Consider the following 19,402-nt stretch of genomic DNA (forward strand, 5'->3'; position numbering starts at 1 on the left):
AGGATCGCATGGTGCCATAAATTTATCAATTTTGTGCGATAAGGCAGAAAATTGGGCTTGTAACATTGCTATAGGATCAAGATTCATTATACCTTTAACCGATGATGTACATGAGGATGATGGTTTCGCCGTTGGTATATGTCCACGCTCTGCGGGCCACATCCTGCTGTTGATTGCCATTTCCTCCAAAAGTTCTCTTGCTTGGGCGGACGTCTTCTTCATAAATAACCCTCCAGACATAGCATCTAATGAACCTTTAGTCGTAGGATTTAATCCATTATAGAATGTCTGCATTAAAAGTGCATCTGGCAATTGGTGGTGTGGGCATAAACGTTGAAGTTCTTTAAAACGTTCCCAAGCTTCATAAAGAGTTTCATTATCATTTTGTGTAAAAGATGTCAACTCTTTGATGACTCTTGCGGTTTTTGCTAAGGGAAAATATTTTTGTAAAAATGCTTGGGCTAATTGGTCCCAAGTTTCAAATGTTGCAGCAGGCATAGAAGTTAACCAAATTTTTGCCTTATCCTTCAAAGTGAAAGGAAAGAGGCGAAGTTTGATTGCTTCGGCTGTTACATCAGTAATTTTAAAAGTGTCACAAATTTCTAAGAAATTTGTCAAATGTGCATTAGGGTTTTCGTTAGGCAATCCGCAAAACGTTACGTTGTTTTGCAACATATTAAGCAAAGCAGGCTTAATTTCAAATTGATTTGCGTTTATACGGGGTCTAACTACACTATTAGTTACACCGGCCATTCCTGGCCTAGCATAATCCATAAGTGTCGGTGGATCGGCCATGATTTCTGGCTGGACTACTTTGGTTTTTAAGGGTGTTTTGTCTTTGTTTTTGTTGTTTTTGTTGTTTTTCTTAAGTGTTCTTTCAATTTCTGGATCAAAAGGATCTGGTGGCGTGCCCGAATTTCGCGAACTGCGCATGAACTTGAAATTGTTACACGAGCCAAACTACCTTCAAAACAAAATTGAAAACAAAATGTGTTATATAAACTGAAAAATAAATAAAATATAAAAATTGTATAAAAATAATGTATAAACCTATATTCGAAAATAAAATACAAAAAATAAAAATTTGTCAAAAATTTTGGCGTATCCCCGGCAACGGCGCCAAAAACTTGTTGAGCGATTTCCGCAAGTGCACGGTTTCGCTTGTAGTAATAAAAATATCGATCCCACAGGGATACGTTTTTTAACGAAAAAACTTATTTTTGAATTATTAATTTCGAACTTGTTGGATTTATTATTAAATGTAAATGAAAAGTGAAAATTGGATTAATTGAATTTAGGAAATTTATTTGATTGAATTTGTGAACTTTGAGTATTTGAAAATGCTGGAATAAGATTATGTATTTAGAATAAATCGATTGTTAGAAAGATCATCTGATTTTAAGGATGAATTTTACAAAACAGGAACATTTAGAACTTATTAGAAAAATGAATGAATTTGTTCATTTGCATTAAGCAAAGAAAACAACTTAAACTTTGTATCGATTATGATGATGAAATAAATGACGGAACCTCTAATTAATTGGCTTTGAACGCGACAAAACCCTTTCGGGATAGTTGCCCTTACTCAAATTAAAACTCTTTCGAGATGATAATTTGCCTAAGTGTTCAACAAAGTTTCCTTGTAATGATTTTGAATTCAAGTGCATATTAATGAAAACACCAGCCTCACTTATATTGGATTGGTTACCATAAGTGCTGCATAACGATTTGTCGAATAGAGCGGACTTTATTAGATGAAATATAAATTGATACAAGTTTACAGAGAATAAGGAGCATCGAGTTCTTCGAGGGCGTGCAAGTGAAGGGCTTGATCGGTTCCGCTTCCTTGGGTTTCCTAGGAGGTTGTCAGGCTCGGGGGCGAACACTTTACTCAATCTTCTCGCTGTAACTTCGTAATAGGGATTCGGTCGGCCACTACCATGATGCAAACTAAAAATGGAACAATGTCTAAACGCTACTGAGTTGTAATTAAACTATAAACAATATGTGTACCTCATCTTGTTTTGTACAGAATCTAATTTCTAACTCTCGAAATGTTTTTACTTAGAACTTCGACATAAGTTCTACGCTCTGATTTCTATATCTATATTATAGCATTTCATTACACTTTTTCTCAACATCAACTCTTTATTTATAGATGTTGAAGAGTTGTGTTTGAAGTGACGTATCCGTTGGTTAAGAGTCGTGTCCGTTGTGAAAGGACGTCTTTATCCACTTGAACGAACGCGTTTCTTGGATTTTCAGCATGTGTTAAATGCTCTTGGTGAATTTCTGCACTTACCGAGGATAGTAATCCGCGGCCGTGAATGACGTAGCACTGAGCTGAGCGACGGACGAAGGGGAGAAAAGGTTATACCACGCGTGTCGCGGCCGCGGGTCTGGAATCCACTGTCGCGGCCCGGCAGGTTTTCTTACTTCTTGCTTTCGTTTGTGTCCTCGACTTGGCGCTTTCGATTTACGTCGTCTTTGACTCCTTTTGTAGGGTTTTTCTTCTGTTTTAGATCCTTTTTCGTTCCTATTTGGATTTTACCAAATATTCAAGTACCTTGCAAGAAAGAAAGATATTCGAAAGTAAAAGTAATCTAAACAGATATAAATAACACAAATTCGTAATAAAAATGATGTAAATGTTAATGATATTTTAGGTATATTTTGGGCTTAACAAATGGCTACTCAGCATGATTAGCAGATCTCTCCGGATTTCTCGCCATGTCCAAGATGACAGTGTACCTGTAATTGATGGCTTGCGTGAAAGCACAAAGAGGCTCCAGCGTTACTCAAATGTCCTCTCCACGCATGCTCGCAATGATACTTTCCTTTATAAACCCGATGATGGCAAAATGGGGGAGAAAAGCCAAGAAGGAACTCAGCTTGTAGGTAATGCCTCAGGAAGTAAAGATAAAGGCAAAGGAGTATATCGAGCTGACCATCAAGCTTAGGTCAATATGAAGGAAAAGAAGTAGAACTAGATATGCTTAGTCAATGTTTATAACTTAGCATAGAATCTTTCTTCATATGTTTTTGCTTAATCTATGACAAGTACCATTTTCTCAACCTGGCTAATAAAATTGAACAAACAAATTAAGAAGTAAAACATACTCAGTATACATTAACACTAAAACACTTATGTAATAAACTGAGTAATAACATACTTTTAATATTTTTGAAAACTGACTTAAATCCAATTAGCTCAGATCTTGAAAAAATCTAACATTAAACTAAGTCAGTATACACAAATGTCTTAAAGTTAATTCAATTAAATCTTGGAAGGTTTAGAATTAAGTTAAGACAATATGTGCAACCCTTACGGGGGAGTTATTTCAAAAATAAATCAATCATGGGGTAACTTATAACTGAGTTCCATAATTATGTATTTTGCCAACATCAAAATGGGGGAGTTTGTTGAAACACCTTTCCACAAGATTTTGATTTGACAAAATCATCCATGATTAAGAGGCAATTAAATTTAAATGCTTTGATTTAATTGCACTAATGTGTTTGTTCAATATTGAGTGCAAAAATATATATATAAAGTTAGACAGGACAAAAGTCAGCATAAGCCAAGCTGAGTGGAACGGAACTCAGCATGAAAGAATAGAAGCTGAGTAGAGTAGAACTCAATATCAGAAGTCTCCTTCAAAGTTGCCAGAACGAAGCTGACTAAATTAGAAGACTCGTTAAGAATTGTATAAACAGAACAGAGCTGACTAAGAAGGAACTCATCATGGAAGTTAAACATTTGAAGATAACGAATGAAGCTGAGTGACAGTTAGGATAGCATGAAGGATCCGTTCACTAAAGGACAAAGTCTGCCAATCTTCTGCACCAATAATTGAAGCCTCGAGAATACACAGAAGACTAATTCCAAGAAACATGGGTCAATGGATTATTGGTAAAAGACAACTGCCACAAAAAGACAAGTCTGTAGGAAGAAGACAAGGCTGACACCTGAAGAAAACAGATGACAGGATTGGCCTGCAAAACTGAAGCTGACCAGAAGCTGTCTACTAAAAGAGCCGTTTTGGAATCAACGGACACACCAAATTCAAACGGTCTAATCTCCAGAATTCATCTATAAAATGGATAAGGATTTCACTTGGACATTTGCCGAATTACAAAGAAGAAAAATCCAAAAGAGAAATCTTAAAAGCACTCAAATACAAAGATCTTACACCAAATCTTCTATTCTTTGTGTAAATGCTAGAGTGATTCTGTGTAATCTTTTAAAGTGTTCTTTACTGAAAAGAGAACAAGTGTTTATCAATTGTAATATTGAGAGTGTATGCTGAGTGCTTGGTTGTAAGCATTCAGTGGTAGAAAAATCTAAGTGCTGGGTTGTAGTACTTAGTAGGAGCTGAGTAGACGAATAGAGGACGTACTCTTGCATACTCACTGCCTTGTAAAGGGTTTGTGCTCTACCTTGAAAGAGCTCAGTATTGGATTGAAAATCCCAGGAGGAACTGGGGACTAGACATAGGCAGAGAGGCCGAACCAGGATAAGTCGTGCTGAGTAACTTCTAAACTCTTTCTCTGAATATATATATATATATATATATATATATATATATATATATATATATATATATATATATATATATATATATATATGCATGTGTTGCTTGTGATATTTACTCAGCATATAAATTGTTAAAACTGAAACTGAGTAAATCTGAGTGCTGAGTTGGAAGCTGACCTCTCAAGAGTCAAATTCCCGACTCTCAAGTCAAGCAGTCTTAGTCAGCATAGTACTAAAACTGTCTGACAAATCAATCGGCCGTGCTGACCAGCACGCTGAGTTAACAAACTCTTAAAATAACATTAAGTCAGCATAATTAAAAGCGAAAAAGTTACATTAGTTCCTATCCCCCCCTTGGAACTAATTACTAGGGACCAACACTAACTTTTTCCTAATTCCTTGTACTGTATTTGTTGTGTTTGAAACAATTCCAAAACCTAGTTGACTTAGGGGGGCATACATTATGGTAGGATGGGAGATAATTTTTCCAATTTAAATTTTAAAAATGTTTTATGATTCATGCACATATAATGTTTTTCTTACACCTACAAGACTAACATCTATCTAGAAAAGGATATTGACAATATTATTTCAGTTGAGATTCCTCTTAAAGAGAAGAATCCATAAAACATTTTTAAAGATCCTTATAGTAGGATGGGAGATAGTTTTTCCAACTTAAATTTTAAAAATGTTTTATGATTCATGCACGTATAATGTTTTTCTTACACCTACAAGACTAATATCTATCTAGAAAAGAATATTGACAATATTATTTCATTTGAGATTCCTCTTAAAGAGAAGAATCCATTATCACATATTTTTTTTATTATTCTCTCCTTATCAGTTGATAATAATAATAAAAAATCTGTAATAATGGTACTTATAGTATAAAATCCCTATGCATGAATTGTGAATTTTTTCCGAAGAACTTCCTGAAGAAATTTAATAAGGATAGAATTATTGATGAGAATGGATACCTTTTATATATGAGAATATATCATGAAAGTAATATTGAGAAAAATCACATTCTTCTTGATAAGAGATTTATTATGTCATTTAATTTTTAGTTGTTATTAAAGTATGATGCTTATATCAATTTGGAGTGGTGCAATCAGCATACGACTATCAATTATTTGTTCAAGTATAGAAATAACTAAAATGACCATTTAACTACTATTTTATATCAATAACAGAGAAATGGTGATAATGGTGGTATAGAGGATGACGTATTTATTTTGATTATAGATATATTTCTCTTTTTGATGCATTACGGAGAACATTAGCATTTCATATTAATCATTGTGATCCTGGTATGAAAAGATTTAGCTTTTAGATGAACAAATGTATTTAATGATGATGGTCATATTGGGGATGTTGTCAAAAGAGGTGGTAAAACATGTTTTATATTTTTGCAATGTATGAAAGCAAATGAAGAATAGCTAGAAGTAAGAGAATTGTCTTATATTGAATTGTCAAATAAGTTTATATGGAAAGAAATGGAAGGAATTATAATATCTTGGAATTTTGATGAACATTGTACGAGGGCCATCCAAGTTTGATTACATTAAAACCATCCATGGTATATTATACCCTTCTTTCAGATTTGCGTTCGACTTAATATTTGATGAAAAGGAGTATGTATGTGCAATAGAAGTAATATCTCTTTAAGGAACATAAAGTTTTGTCCGATCATTATTTGACACTTTGTTGTTCTCAAATTGTATTACATAACTAGAATTAGTTTGAAATGAAACATGTTAAGTTCTTTTTTATGGTATTCTATCTTGAACAGTTAAGGACATCCATCTAAAATACTAAAATATTATAATTTCATTGATTTAAAAAATTGATATTTATAAAAAAAAAATTGTTTACATTTCTTTCTAGCACTAACATAATTTATAATGAATTTCATCTTTCTTTTTCAAACGCCAAAGGAAGGTTTATAGAGAGAAGATCACTCTTCTCCCCTCCTTCCTTCTGCCACAGCTGCCTCCTCAGCCCTCTTCCACCTGTCACCGCCACAACCATCATGTTCCTTTCTCTCTTTTTTTTCTTTATTTTCCATCTTTCCAGCCTTCTAACTAGGTTTCCTTAGAAGGGGAAAAAGAAAGCTTGTTTTTCTTCATCCTCCTCTCACCTATGTTTTTGTTTTAGTTTTTAGCTTTACATTTACATTTTCTTGCTGGTTTGAAATCTATATACTTTATTGAAGTGCTCTTTCCGTCAAATCTACATTTGTTAGCTATACTTATTTCATTTATATTTTCTTCAGTCTTATCAAGAACAGAAAATGTTGATCTTGTCCATAAATCTATAGATCTGTGTGGTTGCAAAAAAAAAAGGACTCATATCCGAATGTCCGGAAAAGCCAAAATAGTGAAGAATGGTTTTTTATATTATTTTAATGATCAACAAAGTTAATTACTACCCATTATCAAACAAATGTTTTATTTCTTAAAAAAACAACAACTAATAACATAATAAACATATTTATCTAACTACATTTTAATGGTAAATATCAATTAATAAATTTAAATTTACTATTATGTTTTTTAAAACTATATTTCTATTCAAAATTATATAGATTAAATTAACAATTAAACTAATGAATATTATTGGAATATTTTAGAAGAATATTGTTGGGATGAAAATAAAAAATCGTTTTATTTCATTAAAATAGCAAAAAATGGTAAAATAATAATAATAAAAAATTGAGCCTGTTTCGGCGAGACAGGCTGTTGTAACAATTTTATTTTTTTCGAACGCCTCGTCCGAGACCGGACCACATCTCGGCGAGACGGATTTGATGCCATTTTCTCGACACCTATTCACGCGTCCATTACCCACGTTTTTTGGCTCCATCTCTGCAATATCAATAGTGGAAATGATGATAGAACAGGGAATCATGGAATATGAAGTTTGAATTTTTTTTTTTGCTATAAATAGGACCTCAAATTATCATCCCAAACCCAACCAAAAATCCAATCAACTCCTATAGCAAAAACTCAGTTTCTTCTTTTAAAATTGTTCTTCCAAAATCCTTTTTTCCAGACAATCGAGCTTTGTTCTAAAGCTTTAGTCTTCGTCTTTAAGCCTTTAATTTCATTCCTCAATCCTTGAATTTGTTTGAGACTAGGTTCCCATCAAGGCACCATCATCATCTTCTCCAAAAGCTCACAAACATCTTTGAACATAAATTCCAGCTCTCGGTTTATATTTTCATTCAATTCTCTGTTTGATCAATCACAACAGTTGTCATCCACAATACGTTACTAATTTTCAACTCCAGACACCAACGAGTCACCAATTCACTCTCAATTTTAAGTTTGTTATTTTCAATTTCAGCTTTTGTCAATATTATCATTCTTAAGACTAATCGTTTTTGTTCAACGTAATTTCTCGTTCAATGTAATTTCTCTATGAAATTAACATAGTTTTCAGTTGTAATTATCGCTTTCGTTTTCAATTTTCATCATTTGTAATCAAAACAATATTTACAGAATCAATAAATAAGGAAAAAAATTCATAAATCCTTTGTGTTGATTTCATTTTAGTCATCATTGCTTTAGCTAGTTAAGTTCTCTGTGATGGAGTTAGGAACCCAAAAGGATTTTTATCAATCCTTGCATCCTTCGCCCAATCGTTTAATTGTTAGAAGTCAAGTTTGGTATACAATGTATATTAAAAATCATTTGAGAATTAATTATCTAGCACGTCCGCACAATCACTCGCAAAAGCTAAGATTGAAATCGGGATATTCCAAAAATATCGCCAACAAATATAAAATTATTAGGTTTTTGTTTTAGTAAAATGTCAAATTATAAATTAATTGGTATATATTAGAAAATGTATTATATAATATCCAATACTATTAGCAATCCAAGTCTAAAGTTTTTGATCCAACATTCAGGATCATAAATGAAAATCTCATTTTATTAGTAAAAAAAACTTAAAAATAATTGTTCGAATACTATTTACAAAGTTGAGAATGATTCTCATAGCCACATTGATATGTATATACACCAAAATATTTGAATAGCATAAATTCATCACCGGGCTTCAGAATCACGAATTGAATTGATATTGAAGATTGAAATACCTATTATATTACTTAGCAATGTAGATTGGACTATATAATGACACTCGATTAGGAAAATATGTGATTAAAGCTGAGAAAATTACAGATTACAATATTACTTGACTTGCTTTAATTCCATTGGATATCAAATTACCATTCAATCCCAATCTCTCCTAATTATTTATTTGTTTAGCATGACAATTTATAAAAATCAAGGACAATTACTTTCACATGTTAGTTTATATCTTCCTCGCCCGATTTTCAATATGTTGTAGTTTCTAAATAAACGACATAAAAGAACTTAAAAATTTTATTTGCAATCAGGAACATATAATTATATTCAAGACATTATTGTGCACTATTTCAATTTTCGAAGAAAAAATTACAAATAACATTCGAATGCTCGCTCTTGCTTATTCATATATTTATACACATAATTATACATGTGGACACACTGTAATTCCCAGGCATAGCGCTAGTTGATTTTAAAACAAATATATATCTCAGAAGCTAAAGTTAAAGTTTAAGGCTCATCCTTTATTTCTACACTGCATCTGAGTATTTTGAGCAAAATACAAAGGATGACACTACTTTTATAGGATTCACTTGTCAGTTGTCTAATCAGATTTACAAGTATCCTTCGGTTTCTTTCACATTGGAAACCATTTATCATAAGGTGATTTGAAGAAATCAAGCTCGGTAAGTAAATTAACAGTACTAAACCAAATTTTGAGGGAAGGTTCAGATATTACAAAATTGTTGCAGTAACCGGTTTAGGGGGAAAAAATCATGGCGCCTCAAAGCAACAATATCAGTTGATCATCCTCCTCAACCAACCTCAGTAATTTTATCACATGTTTGCTATTCTATTTCCCTTGCTTAAATAGGAGAGATCCAATGCTTGAACGCCATCCAAACAACGATGATGGCTCATGCTTTGTAGGAAGAATTGATGCCAGACCCACTCTCACACTATGGCTGGGTGCGATCTCCGGCTTGGGATTTGCCTCTGCAGACCTGGAAAAGATGCCAAGAGAATGAAACTTTAATTGCAATTCTTCAATAGAATATGCCTCGTAGCATACAGTCTCACATCAACACAGATTATTTCTAGGGATTGTCCAAAACATTTTCTAGATCAAGTCCATAAAGCTACTGATAATCAAATGTAGTCAAGAACAGCGAAACGTCAAAACAGAATGGAGCAATACAATTATAATGTGTCTAAAGTACATAAATAGAATGGAGCAAGGCTTTTCTCATTCAGAAATCTGCACCGATATTTATGTATACCTTCATCCGAACACCATAAACCCTTTACTTTCTTCATACATTATCAATGGGCATAGAAAATTATCATACCTATGAACAAAGCCTTTTTTTTGTCTTCTCCTTTTTACTTCCACCATTTTAATTTCACTAGAAAATCAAAAGTAAGGTAAAGGACAGGTTTATTTACCCTTTTCCAATTATAAACCCCTTTTCCTCCAACTCCAAGCCTTCCAAGCAAAATATTATTCACCCTGCTCTTCGTGCCTTTCTACAACTTTTAATTTCACAAGCACAGAAAACTACAGATGTTCTCCATCATCCCCTCCCTCCTTTCAAGAATGATAAGCAAATTACAGCAATAATTTTCCTTATTTCAACCACACGTATACAGATATCCCAGTGTGAAATGAAGTCAACCTATGTGTTAAGTGTAAATCGGGTGCAACTACCATCAATGGTCTATGTGTTTGTATTGAAAGAAGTATTCCCTAGAGAAACTTCAAGACAATGCTTTACAGTTGAAAGCCTGCAACTAGTTGCAAAATCAATTATTTCAAATGCACTTTACTTTCTGTAATTGAGGAAGGTATTTACTTCACTAGAGCAAGTTTAATTGTAAACACAGGATCCTACAGTAGATTTACCATTATAGGTCAACAGATGATGCTTTAGAAGTTATATGAGCTTAATTCTTTATCAGATCTTGTTAGCATATAAACTTTACATATCCTTAACCCATTTCCACAATGTATATACATCCACACATAAAACTCGTGTTAAGATTAATCATCTTGGAACTTTTAGCTGTAATAATCCTATAAGGCTATAACTGTGTTTAATCGCATCGTTTGGTTCTTATTGTTAAACAACCACCTATTTCTCAATTAAATGAAGATGAAGTCTAGCAAAGAATCAATGCATATGGAAGGATAACTGAAACACTACAGAGCACCTATAAATAAAGCTATTATGATCTTAATATATAAATCATACTGTGAGAGGCAAAAACTCAGGTCCGGATTTATTTCCTTCCGAGTAATTCATACTTATGCAGTATATTAAACAAAGCAAATGAATTGCCACGAGAGTATCAGAAAACATACGTGGCTCCTTCAAATGCAAATGATGACATCCCCTGGCGTTGCTTGTGCTTTGGATTTGAAGAACAAATCACATATACACGTCCACGGCGTTTAATAACCTGACAGAACTCACACATCCTCTTCACAGACGACCGAACCTTCATGGCTACTGAAAACAAAATAAAAATTAATCAAAATCCCTAACCAAACTACAGTTGAAATATCAGGAAAAACAAACGTTTCCTTTAAAAGGAAAATTGGAGGAAAATCCCCAACAATGAACTATGATAAACCACTTCGTTTTTTCGACAGAAAGGAAAAAAAACAGCAAACTTTTATTGTACATCATTCATCTCACACCACAAATCTAAATCTTCAAAAATCCGGACGAGAAAAGGAATTCAAATTGTTTCAATTATAGAGAAGAAGTCATCACACCGACCAGATGCAACTATGGAATTGAAGGAAATATTATTCGATCGCAATAAACAAAAAGCAAATCAACGCAGTAAGAATGAATATGAGAACTGAATTAAAAATCACACGAAAGGAAAATTGGCGAGAGTTAGGGAGAAATTGCGAACCAATTGTCGGATGAGAGGCGTGTTGCGTGATGTGAATTGGAAAGGAGCGAGAAGTAGAAGAGCTGAAGATCGTTTGGACAAGAATGCTGTGTAGGGTTAAGAGAATTTTGGTGAGACTGGCCTCATAACTGCTCAAGTTCAACGTGTAATCCGGATTGAGAAGAATTCTCTAGCCCACTTATGGAGTGGATTTTTAAATGGGCTTCCTACATAAATATCATAATTAACAACAACATTACAGTTAAATCAGATTAACAAACTTATTTCTGAATATATCATTATTTTTTATATATAATAAATAAAATATGTTTTTACATCTTAATTTAAAAATTCTAAACTTCAATTCATAAATCATAAACCTTAGATAATATATCCTAGATCCTTAATTTATAAACTATAATTTTTAAAATTAATTAAAAGTAATGATTTTATTAAGTTGACATAATTCAAAACTATGACTTGACATAATTGTAAATAGTTTTTCAAAAGTGAATTTCTATATAATTTAAAAATCTTCCTCTTAACGACCTGTTCACGGGCCTGGGTAACCGTCCGACCCATCCAGACCCGTGTTCTCTGGACCAGGTTTGGATAAGAAAAATTATCGTTAGGCTCAGGTTTGCTAAAATCCGTCTATATTTTGAGTGGGCTTGGGATTTATAAAAATAGCACGGGTCGTTCCAGTCCGGTCCGTCTATTAATATTAATTAATAAATTTAAATATTTAAATATTAATATTTATTTTTAAGTGCAAATGAGGAGGGTTGCGGTAGGTTTGTGGCGGTCAGCGTAAAACTTAGCCACATCTTATGACATGAACCACAATATAAATATCGTGGGGGCGTTCCCTACTCAGCGACGCGCTGCACTTCCTAGACCCGGGTGTAGTGATAAATGTGCAAGGGTTGCTAGGTCGTCGCCCCGAAGCGGCGCGCCACCCCAGGACCCGGGGGTGGTGTCAAATATGCAAGGGTTGCGGGTAAATAAGCTAGTCCATGGTAATGGTAGGGGTAAGGGTAGTAGGTTACGCTTTGGGACATGGAACATAGGTTCTTTGACAGGAAGATTAGTCGAAATTGTAGATGTTATGAAGAGGAGGAGAATAAATATAATGTGCCTACAAGAAACCAAGTGGGTTGGAGCCAAGGCTAGAGAGATAACTCCTTGGGGTTATAAGCTTTGGTACTCAGGAAAGGATAAGGGTAGAAATGGAGTAGGTATTCTTATTGATCGGGAGTATATTGATGATGTAGTAGCGGTGTCTAGGAAGAGCGATAGAATTATGAGCGTTAAGCTAGTGATAGGGGATGAGGTTGTGAATGTCATCAGTGCATATGCACCACAAATAGGATTAGATGTCTCTATAAGACAAGCTTTTTGGGAGGACTTAGAGGAAGTGGTGCAACAGGTTCCTAGGAATGAAAAGATGGTACTGGGGGGTGATCTCAATGGACACGTGGGTTCTAGGCGAGATGGGTTTGAGAGTGTTCATGGAGGGTATGGTTTTGGAGATAAAAATGAAGCAGGAAATGATATTTTGGAATTCGCATCGGCCTATGACTTGAGTATCATGAACACATGGTTTATGAAGAGAACATCCCACTTAGTGACTTATAGGAGTGGCGGTAATGCGAGCCAAATTGACTTCTTCTTAGTAAGGAGTGCTTGGAGAAAGAGTTATATTGATTGTAAGGTGATCCCTGGTGAGAGTACGACAACCCAACATAGAGTAGTGGTGCTTGATTTTCGAAGTAGGAAATGTATAAGAAAACGAATACCACAAGTGGAGACTAAGATTAAGTGGTGGAAATTGCAAGGGGAGAATCAACAAAAATTTGTGGATGAGATGACCAAAAAAGATATTTGGACTTGTAATATGGATTTAGATATAGATTCGATATGGACTAAGATGGAGCATAGTATAAGGGAATTAGCGAAGGAAGTTCTAGGGGAATCTAAAGGTAGCATGCCACCGGGTAAAGACACATCTTGGTGGACAGAAGAAGTACGACAAGCAGTAAAGAGTAAGCGAGAATCCTATAAAATATTGGGGAAATGTAGGAGTGACGAGAACTACGAAAAATACAAAGAGGCTAAAAGGGAAGTAAAGAAGGTCATACGAGATGCTAGAGCAAAGGTGAATCGGGATCTGTATACAAGATTGGATACGAAAGAAGGGGAAAGAGACATATATAGAATTTCTCGGATGAGAGATAGGAAGACGTGAGATCTCGGAAAAGTTAAATGTGTGAATGATGTGGACCAGAAAGTCCTAGTTGGAGATAAGGATATCAAGGAACGATGGAGGTCTTATTTGATGACTTATTTAATGGAGATCGCAGACAAGATGTTGGAGATATAAGTATCCATCATGATATGATAAATCATGAATGCATGCGGAGAATTCAAAAGGGTGAAGTCAAAATGGCATTAAATAGATGAGGTTGAAGAAAGCTGTAGGACCTGATGGCATCCCTATTGAGATTTGGAGATGTTTGGGAGAAAGAGGAATCGAATGGTTTACGACGTTCTTCAACAAAATTTGGAGAAACAATAAGATTCCATCAGAATGGAGGAAAAGTATCTTAATCCCTTTGTATAAGAACAAAGGCGATGTCCAAGATTGTGCCAACTATCGGGGAATCAAATTAATGAGTCACACTATGAAACTTTGGGATCGAGTGATCGAACAAAGGCTAATGAGGACGGTGAAGATCTCGGAAAACCAGTTTGGCTTTATGTCGGGAAGATCAACTATGGAAGTCATCCATCTAATGAGACAATTAATGGAGCACTATCGAAATAAGAAGAAAGACTTGCATATGGTTTTCATTGACTTGGAGAAAGCATATGATAAGGTACCAAGGGAAGTACTTTGGTGGGCCTTGATAAGGAAAGGCATTTCACGAAAATATATTGACATCATAAAGGACATGTATGAGGGAGCATGCACGAGTGTGTTGGTCCCGTGTAACGTAATAGGATTAGTTCCAAGGGGAGGGGGGTTAGGAACTAATATAACTTTTTCACTTAATAATGCTGACTTAATTAAATGTTTGATAGTTTAACTCAGTTTCAGGTCAGCAAGACTGAGTGAAGTGTGAGACAACTTTAATCAAATACTGACTAGAGCTGTTTCAATTGTGAGTTGGAAAGTAACACTTTAGGTCAGCTTCCAACTCAGCACTCTGATTACTCGACGTCGGCTTGTACAAATTATTTACTGAGTAATTTAAGCAAGCAACACATACAAGAGAAAGGGTTAGAGATTACTCAGCAGACTTATCCTGGTTCGGCCTCACCGCCTACGTCCAGTCGCCAGAATCCCTCTGGGCTTTTTCAATCCACTACTGAGCTCTTTAAAGGTAGAGCACAAACCGTTTACAATAGCAACCGAGTATGCAAGAGTACCGTCCTATATTCGTCTACTCAATCCTATCAACCACTGAACACTATAACCGAGTGCTCAGATTTTCTCTACCACTGAGTACTATAACCGAGTACTCAGCTTCACTCTTCTAACCTTTACAATTGATACAAGATTGTTCTCATAAAACGAAAAACACTTTAGATGAATACAATTCACTCTAGACTTTTACACAATGATTGGAATTTGGTGTAAGAACTTGCTTTTTCTAATCAGACAGCTTCTCTTTTGGATTCTTTGACTTAGTGAAGATTTTGCTTGTCTGTTTTTCTCTTGTGTGTTGGCAATGATCCAAGTGATGAACTTGTCCATTTATACTGAATTTTGAAGCTTCAATGATTTGAAATCAGACATATCCGTTGAGAGTAAACGGTCTTCTTTCGTTATGCATTGGTCAGCTTCTAGAACTGCAGGCCAATCCTGTCTTCTGATTTGCGCAGGAGGCGGGCTTGCCATTTTCGTCTTCTTACGCCAGGTTCGTCTTCTAGCGCCAGGTTCGTCTTCTAGCCAAAATCCAGAAGGTCCATACGTCTCGAAAAGATCCTTGATCATATTTCCGAGGCTTCTGATTTGTTGCAGAGATTTGTCGGACCTTGTCTTCTAGTAAACGGATCATTGGCGCTGACTTGATCTTTACTCAGCTTGACTTAGCGGCGACTTTGAAAGTTGCTCAGTTTGACTTCGCAGCTTCGACTTCAAGCTTTCCTGAAGAAGACATTTCTTTTGCAACGCTGAGTTGTATTCCACTCAGCTTCTGCTGTGTGATCTGCTTATGCTAACTTTGTTCTATCTTTCTTTTATGAACACTTAGTTACTGTTCTAGTCAGTTTACTTACTCAACATTGAACAAACATATTAGTACAATTAAACCAAAGCACTTAAATTTAATTGTTTAATCATGGGATTAACATAAATAATTTTGTCAAATCAAGATTATGTGGAAAGGTGTTTCAACAGAGTGTACGTACCAGTGTTGGGAAGACTGAAGAGTTCCCTATTATGATATTGTGTTGGTTGATGAGATGAAAGAAGGAGTGGAGAGGAAGTTGGAACTATGGAGACAAACTCTAGAATCTAGAGGCATTTCGCGGAAATATATTGACTTGGAGAAAGCATATGATAAGGTACCAAGGGAAGTACTTTGGTGGGCCTTGATAAGGAAAGGCATTTCGTGGAAATATATTGACATCATAAAGGACATGTATAAGGGAGCATGCACGAGTGTGCGTACTAGTGTTGGGAAGACTGAAGAGTTTCCTATTACGATTGGAGTGCATCAAGGTTCCGCACTAAGTCCATTTCTTTTTGCCATCATTATGGATGAACTAACAAGTTCACTTCAAGATGGTATACCATGGTGCATGCTGTTTGCAGATGATATTGTGTTGGTTGATGAGACGAAAGAAGGAGTGGAGAGGAAGTTGGAACTATGGAGACAAACTCTAGAATCTAGAGGCTTTAAGTTGAGCCGAAGTAAGACAGAATATTTGGAGTGTAACTTTAGCGGCCATAGGAGTAGGGAGGCAGGGACAATCACCCTAGATGGGAGAGTTGTTCAGGCCTCGGATTGCTTCCGGTATTTAGGATCTATTATCCAAACGGATGGAGAAGTAGATGGAGATGTTGCTCATAGGATTAAATCTGGTTGGTCAAAGTGGAAGAGTGCTACGGGTTTCCTTTGTGACCCCGGCATGCCTAATAGATTGAAGGGAAAATTCTACCTCACGGCAATCAGACCAGCATTGTTATATGGTACGGAGTGTTGGGCAGTGAAACACTGTCACATCCATAAGATGTCGGTGGCAGAGATGCGTATGTTGTGATGGATGTGCGGGCATACGAGAAAGGATCGGGTGAGTAATGAAATAATTAGGACAAAAGTAGGGGTTACATCTATTGAGAATAAAATGAGAGAAACCCGACTAAGGTGGTGATAACAAGCAGAGAAATTCTGATCAACTTCCGTCCCTGTGGGGGCGTCGTTGGGTTCGACGGGGGGAAGCTCCGATGCCAAAGTCAGTAAGGTGAATCAAGGGAACAAACTGAATTGACAAAGGATGTGAGAATGTGTACCTTGATAGCCTAGGGATGTAGGCTATATATAGCTAGGAAGTCGTAACCTTCAGCAACTAGAAAGTCTCCATTAATGCTCCATTAATGGCGGTTACAGGTTATCTTTAACCTGGCGGTTAGCTAATTGATAGCTCATTAATGGTCTTTATGGCCGAGTCGGCGGTTAGCAGTTACTGTGGTGAATCAGGTGAAGGAGGAGATTCGCCTCATAGGTTCGCCAGCGGATCCCTTCAAGCTGGATCAAGGAGATCCGCCCGCCGGATCTTCTTTGGGGATCTGTACACGGCGTTTCTCTAGGTGAATATCCCTTTCGGTCCTTGGGATAATATCTCAATGTTATCAGAAGCCCCCCCAAAAGTCCCTTAAAGTCCTTTAGGGCTTTTGAGCTTCCGCGTGCCGTCATGAACACCTGTATTAATGCGCACTCTATTCGATGCCAATCGAGGAGTGACACGTGTAACGGACGCACTGTCCTAGGAAAGAGAAGATGTCCTTCTTTCTCCCTTGCTTTCTCTCTCTTCTCCATTTCGTCTTCACTTTCTTCTTTACTGCTCAAAGCTTTTCCTGGGAATTTCAGAGTTCAAAGCTTTTCGATTTCATGTAAGTTCATCTTTTCTTACTTGATTTGTTCTGAATGTTTAGGAGTTCTTCTTCATCTTCTAGATCAACTTCAGAGCTTTTTAATTCGACCCCTTCCCCTGAAATAGTAGTTGATTTTAGTTGGACCACTTCATCATCGGAGAACTCATCTTCCTCCGAGGACTCCATTAGCTCTGAGTTAGCTGGGTTTTATAACTTGGTGTGTAATCGCTACCAAACTCGTTCCACTAGGAATCAAGTTCTTTCTACTTCTGTCTCCGGTACCGCTCCGGCCGTTAAGTCCAGGTGTTTTCCGGGGACAATGGCCTCTTCTTCAATCCAACCTAGGAAAAAGAACCCTCGAGCGGAGTCTACTCCGTCTCGTATGAGTGCCGCGGATCTAGTGGATCTGGCGAATCGCTTCCCTTGGATCAATAATTATGAGACTCAGTTAGCCGGAGCCCATCAACGACCCTCCTGTCCGCCTAGCGGTTTTCTAACAGTATATTGCAGTCATGTGGAGAGAGGGTTTCGACTTCCTCTCCCAAAGATGATGGCGGACATCCTCTCCTACTTTGATATTACGACCAGCCAACTGCATCCCAACGGTTGGTTGGATATTGCTTTAGACTGCTACCTCGCCTCAAATTTAGGAGTGGTATATACGGGTCGTATCTTTAGAGCTTTCCATAAACCCTCGAAACGGAAGTACGAATCCTATCTCACTTTCGCCAAATTCGGAGTATATTCTCCATTCAGTGACAAAATGTCCAATGTCCATTGCTGGGATGAGAAATTCTTCTATGTGAAGATAAAAGAGGGCGAATCACTGGGATTTCCCTCGTTTTGGAATACCAAGCCTTTACACATGGCGGGCGATATGCGAATATTGACCGATAGTGATGAAGAGGTGGCGGAGCTCATGAAGAAGATCAAGGCGGATGCATGGACATACGCAGACGCTTTAGCCTTCATGATGAGCGATATTCCGTTGATTCGCCGAGAGGGGGAACAGTTCATTTACTCGAAGATTACGCAATTTGATCAAGGTAACCTTTATTTCATCTTGAACCTTGATTACTTTACTATTTTCTTTGGCAGGGGTTTATCTAAGGCCAATCACGCTATTGCAGAGAAACGTAGGAAGTTCCTAGAGGCTGAGGCGCGTAGGAAAGATCAAGCGGCAAATCCTCAAAAGGATACTGGAAAACGCCCTGCAGAAACAGTGGTTGAGCCGCCACTAAAAAGGAGGAAACCTGCAGCTTCTGGAGGTTTTAAGCTTATGGCGGATGCCATGAAGTCCGCCATGCCTATAGGGGAGATGGAACAGGTAAGTTGCCTTTTATTTTTATCTGTTCATCAAGTTTTGGACTTGAGTTTTGACCCTTGAATGTTTGTGCAGATGGCGAAGCCTGATATGGGCGGATACTGGTCCGCTAAATATGGCGCTCAAGGATCTTTTGAGAATGAATCCATCATAAACGACTTGGATGAGGCCCTGGGTCAGGTGGGCGAAGTGCAAAGGAATCAGAACCAAATTCCTAGTTCCATTCATGCGCAAAAGGGGAAAACGGAGCTCCTTATGGTGAGTCCCCTAGAAAGGATTTCTTTTTGTAGAAAAAGTTGTTCCTTTGCTCTTTTCTTTTAAAGAAACTATTTGTTTTTTACAGATGTATACTCGCATACGTGCTATGGAGGCCGAGCTCCTTTAAGGTGTGGCGGATAAGGCAACCATTGAAAAGTTGGAGAAAGAGGTAGCGGAAGCCA

At 36.5% G+C, this 19,402-nt stretch overlaps 1 protein-coding gene and 1 non-coding gene across 2 annotated transcripts; one reads left to right on the top strand and one right to left on the bottom strand.

Moving 5' to 3' along the window:
* Positions 1–310: 310 nt before the first annotated feature.
* LOC136204970 (small nucleolar RNA R71) lies at positions 311–417 on the top strand. Its single transcript, XR_010675780.1, has one exon. It is a non-coding gene; the product is annotated as a small nucleolar RNA R71 (small nucleolar RNA).
* Positions 418–9,173: 8,756 nt separating this feature from the next.
* Positions 9,174–11,716, bottom strand: LOC136204130 (uncharacterized). The gene is made up of 3 exons (XM_065995334.1): positions 11,557–11,716; positions 10,994–11,141; positions 9,174–9,635 (listed from the first exon to the last, which is right to left on the bottom strand). The coding sequence occupies exons 2-3, from the start codon at positions 11,134–11,136 to the stop codon at positions 9,485–9,487; spliced, it is 294 nt and encodes a 97-aa protein (XP_065851406.1). The 5' UTR covers positions 11,137–11,141; positions 11,557–11,716; the 3' UTR covers positions 9,174–9,484.
* Positions 11,717–19,402: the final 7,686 nt, after the last annotated feature.

Source organism: Euphorbia lathyris, chromosome 8, assembly GCF_963576675.1.
Source record: "Euphorbia lathyris chromosome 8, ddEupLath1.1, whole genome shotgun sequence".
Classification (NCBI taxonomy): Eukaryota; Viridiplantae; Streptophyta; class Magnoliopsida; order Malpighiales; family Euphorbiaceae; genus Euphorbia; species Euphorbia lathyris.